A 2,992-nucleotide genomic window follows, 5' to 3' on the forward strand; every position below is an offset into this window, starting at 1 on the left:
AGTTAATGTTTTGCTATACCGTATACGTAAGGTAAGCTTACACGTTGGCTGTGAATATGCTACTGTTGCTATCTTCCTCATCCTTTTATCGCCGTCATCATCATCATATAAACAGCAATGACAGCAGCAAAAATATCATCTTCAGCAGCAGCAACAACGACGACAGCGATATAAGCAACGATAGCACCATCATCATCAGAAAGTCAGGCAAGAATAAGTTTCGACCATTTTTGTCCTGAGATTTTCTCTCTCTCTCTCTCTCGCCCCTCCCCGTCCAGGTACAACGAGCCCGGAGTACGGGAGACCTCAGTAGACGGGGCTGGTGGAGGACCGCTTGGCATGAATACATCCGACCCATCGCCACAACGGCAGCCCTTTCCACAGCCGCTGTAATGGGAAAACGGGATCAGCCAATCAGCGGACAGGGAAGTGAAGGAAACAGACCTGTGGTTATCCTGGCTGCAAAAGAGCCTGCTCCCTAAAATTGAAGTGATGCTGTGCCGCATGAATGAGGAAAAAGCATGGATTAATTAAATTAAAGAAAATGCATTTGAGAAAGTTTACTACCGGGTTTGGTTTTTTGTGTGCTTTGATGTTGTTTGTCCACGTACCGGTATTTATTGTCATTATAGTTGTCCCCAGAATTATGCGTTACGTTCGTATCTTGTCATACAGGTAAGAACCATAATATCCAGTAAAGCCAACAATGGTCAAATTTCTTTGTTTTAAAAAATATTAGTGGTTATACTTATACGCCCTCATCAACACAATTTAGATAAAAATTAAAGAGGTGGGTGGGCTTTCGATCCTGCCCGTCAGGGTCAACCCGGGCTGAGAGGGATACAACATCCCAGCAGAAAGACCGAGATTCTTGAATACAATAATTACAATTCTCCCCACTCAGGAATCGATCTCGGGTCCCCTGCACGCGACAGTGAAGCGCCTAATCGCTACGCCCAAGACACCAAGGGCCCATGGGTGAACAAGGTGTCTGGATGATTATTTGTTTAAAGGAAAGATAAACACATCTCAATAATAAGGATAATTTCGTCATTGGTGCACGGACACCAGAGAAAGAGGCAACCTAAGTACAGTCCAGTCTATTTAAAACAGCCTGTTATTACAGGAACTTGGATATAACAGTGATAAATCACATTTCGTTTGTTTTGTTTTTTTCTCTAGAAGTGTAAGTAATATGAGCCTGGCTATAGCACACATGTTGTTCAATTTGCGCAGACTCTGATATAACAATGATCTTGCAGGGCATGAACTAGCTTTCAATCCGTCAAATTATTAACATGAATTGGTCTCAACCAAGACATTTCGCCTGTTTGTATGATCGTTTGCTAAACACAAACTTTCAAACACCCCCCCCCCTCCAGTATTGGGGTCACTAATCGATTCCGTTCAGTGTCACTAATGTCAACAAAACAGTCCACTGGAAAAGGATCTGCGTTAACGAATAGATCTAGATCTATAAAATACATGTAAATCTAGTAAGCTGAAGGTGCAATGGTACTGGTAGTTTCCCTTGATGATATCGGTTATAACAGGACTCGCTTATTATAACAGGGAAGAACTGTTGGTTCCTTCTGTCCTGTTATATTATATCCGAGTTTGACTGTTGAGGGCCTTGTTGAAGCATGGCGTCTAGATTATTATTTCTTAACTGTCAATTATCAATAGACTACATTCACACTTGCTTCAACACAATTAAGACCAATTAGGAGGCAGGCAATTCGTCAACCCCGTCTGAAAGGGCCTTTACTGTACACAACAACTGCCTTTGAGTTTGAGGGCTCGAAAAAAAGGAAAAGACAAGACAGACACCACAGAGGGAAAGAAAAGAATTACCTGTAAATTCTAGGTAAAATAGGGTCTACCATTGACACCCTCCAATCACCTGCAGAAAAAGGAAACAGTAACTACACTAGATCTAGAACTAGAATGGGAATAGGCTTACTTTTCAGCTTTCACATCACCATAGCTTCCCCGTCTCATTTCTGTAGCTTGTTTCTGACCACATAACGATAAATTGTACCAAAAAAAACCTGGACAATCTAGCTATCATACGATAAATCGTTAGGTGTAACCACAAAATTTTACAACCTGTCCCCGTCGTTTTATGCAAGAAAAATTCTGAAATTATGCAAACTGAGCCCAAAAATGTGAAATTATGCGATTTTGTTAATTTTTAGCAAAGAATGATAAAGGAAATTAATTAGAAGTTAAGCAAAATATGATCAAATTTTGCTAAATTATGCAGGATGCATAAAACCAAGGGGACAGTACAATGTACAAAAATTGGACAATTGGACGACGGCTTGAAGACTTGGTCGTGATATCAAGCGCTGTTTGATATTTCATTTTTCGTGCGATTACGTTCAGATTTGGGGGGAAACGCGCTGTGACGTAGAATCACGTTGAAATTGCCGCCGCGCAGGGTTAAACTTAAAAAATAATAATAATCATCCCATTTTAAAACTGACTTTATATTCGGAATCAGCGTCTAAAAAATAAGCATAGTAGCTCGACAGGGACCTGATTTGAAGTGAAATTATGTACATTTTAGAAATTTTATTATTTAACCCTATCTGTACGTCGTGTTTTACTATTGTATCCATACGAGGGGTACGCTGTGCCACCACTTTCCAAAGAGGAAATTTACTCGTTAATCCGATCCGTACGCTTTGCATAGTAGTCTGTCAAAATGATTTTTTGAGAAATACTGAAAGTTTCAAAGAGATCTTCGTAATAGAAGTATTCTAAACTGTGAACAATACAACCCCGGGGTACAAAATGACCCCAGGGCGTACGGATAGCGTAAATTGATTGACAATGGTGAAGTGCATCAAGGTCACTCGGTGCGTTGCACATCTGCAGTCAAGTAAAAACTTCTTTCTACACACAACACCGTACAGTATGGCCACCCTTTTCTAAAGACACTGTTCTGCTATATCAAAATGTACAGGGGAGGGGGTGGGGCTCTCGT

At 40.7% G+C, this 2,992-nt stretch overlaps 1 protein-coding gene across 1 annotated transcript in view; it reads left to right on the forward strand.

The window, feature by feature from the left end:
* Positions 1–563, forward strand: part of LOC101854872 — a 3,360-nt gene extending 2,797 nt beyond the window's left edge. Inside the window, exon 2 of the mRNA XM_005100548.3 lies at positions 279–563. Within this exon, the coding sequence (XP_005100605.1) occupies positions 279–482 (204 nt within the window). The 3' untranslated portion in view covers positions 483–563. The remainder of the gene's footprint in view (positions 1–278) is intronic.
* Positions 564–2,992: the final 2,429 nt, after the last annotated feature.

This window comes from Aplysia californica, unplaced genomic scaffold (genome assembly GCF_000002075.1).
Source record: "Aplysia californica isolate F4 #8 unplaced genomic scaffold, AplCal3.0 scaffold00251, whole genome shotgun sequence".
NCBI lineage: Eukaryota > Metazoa > Mollusca > Gastropoda > Aplysiida > Aplysiidae > Aplysia > Aplysia californica.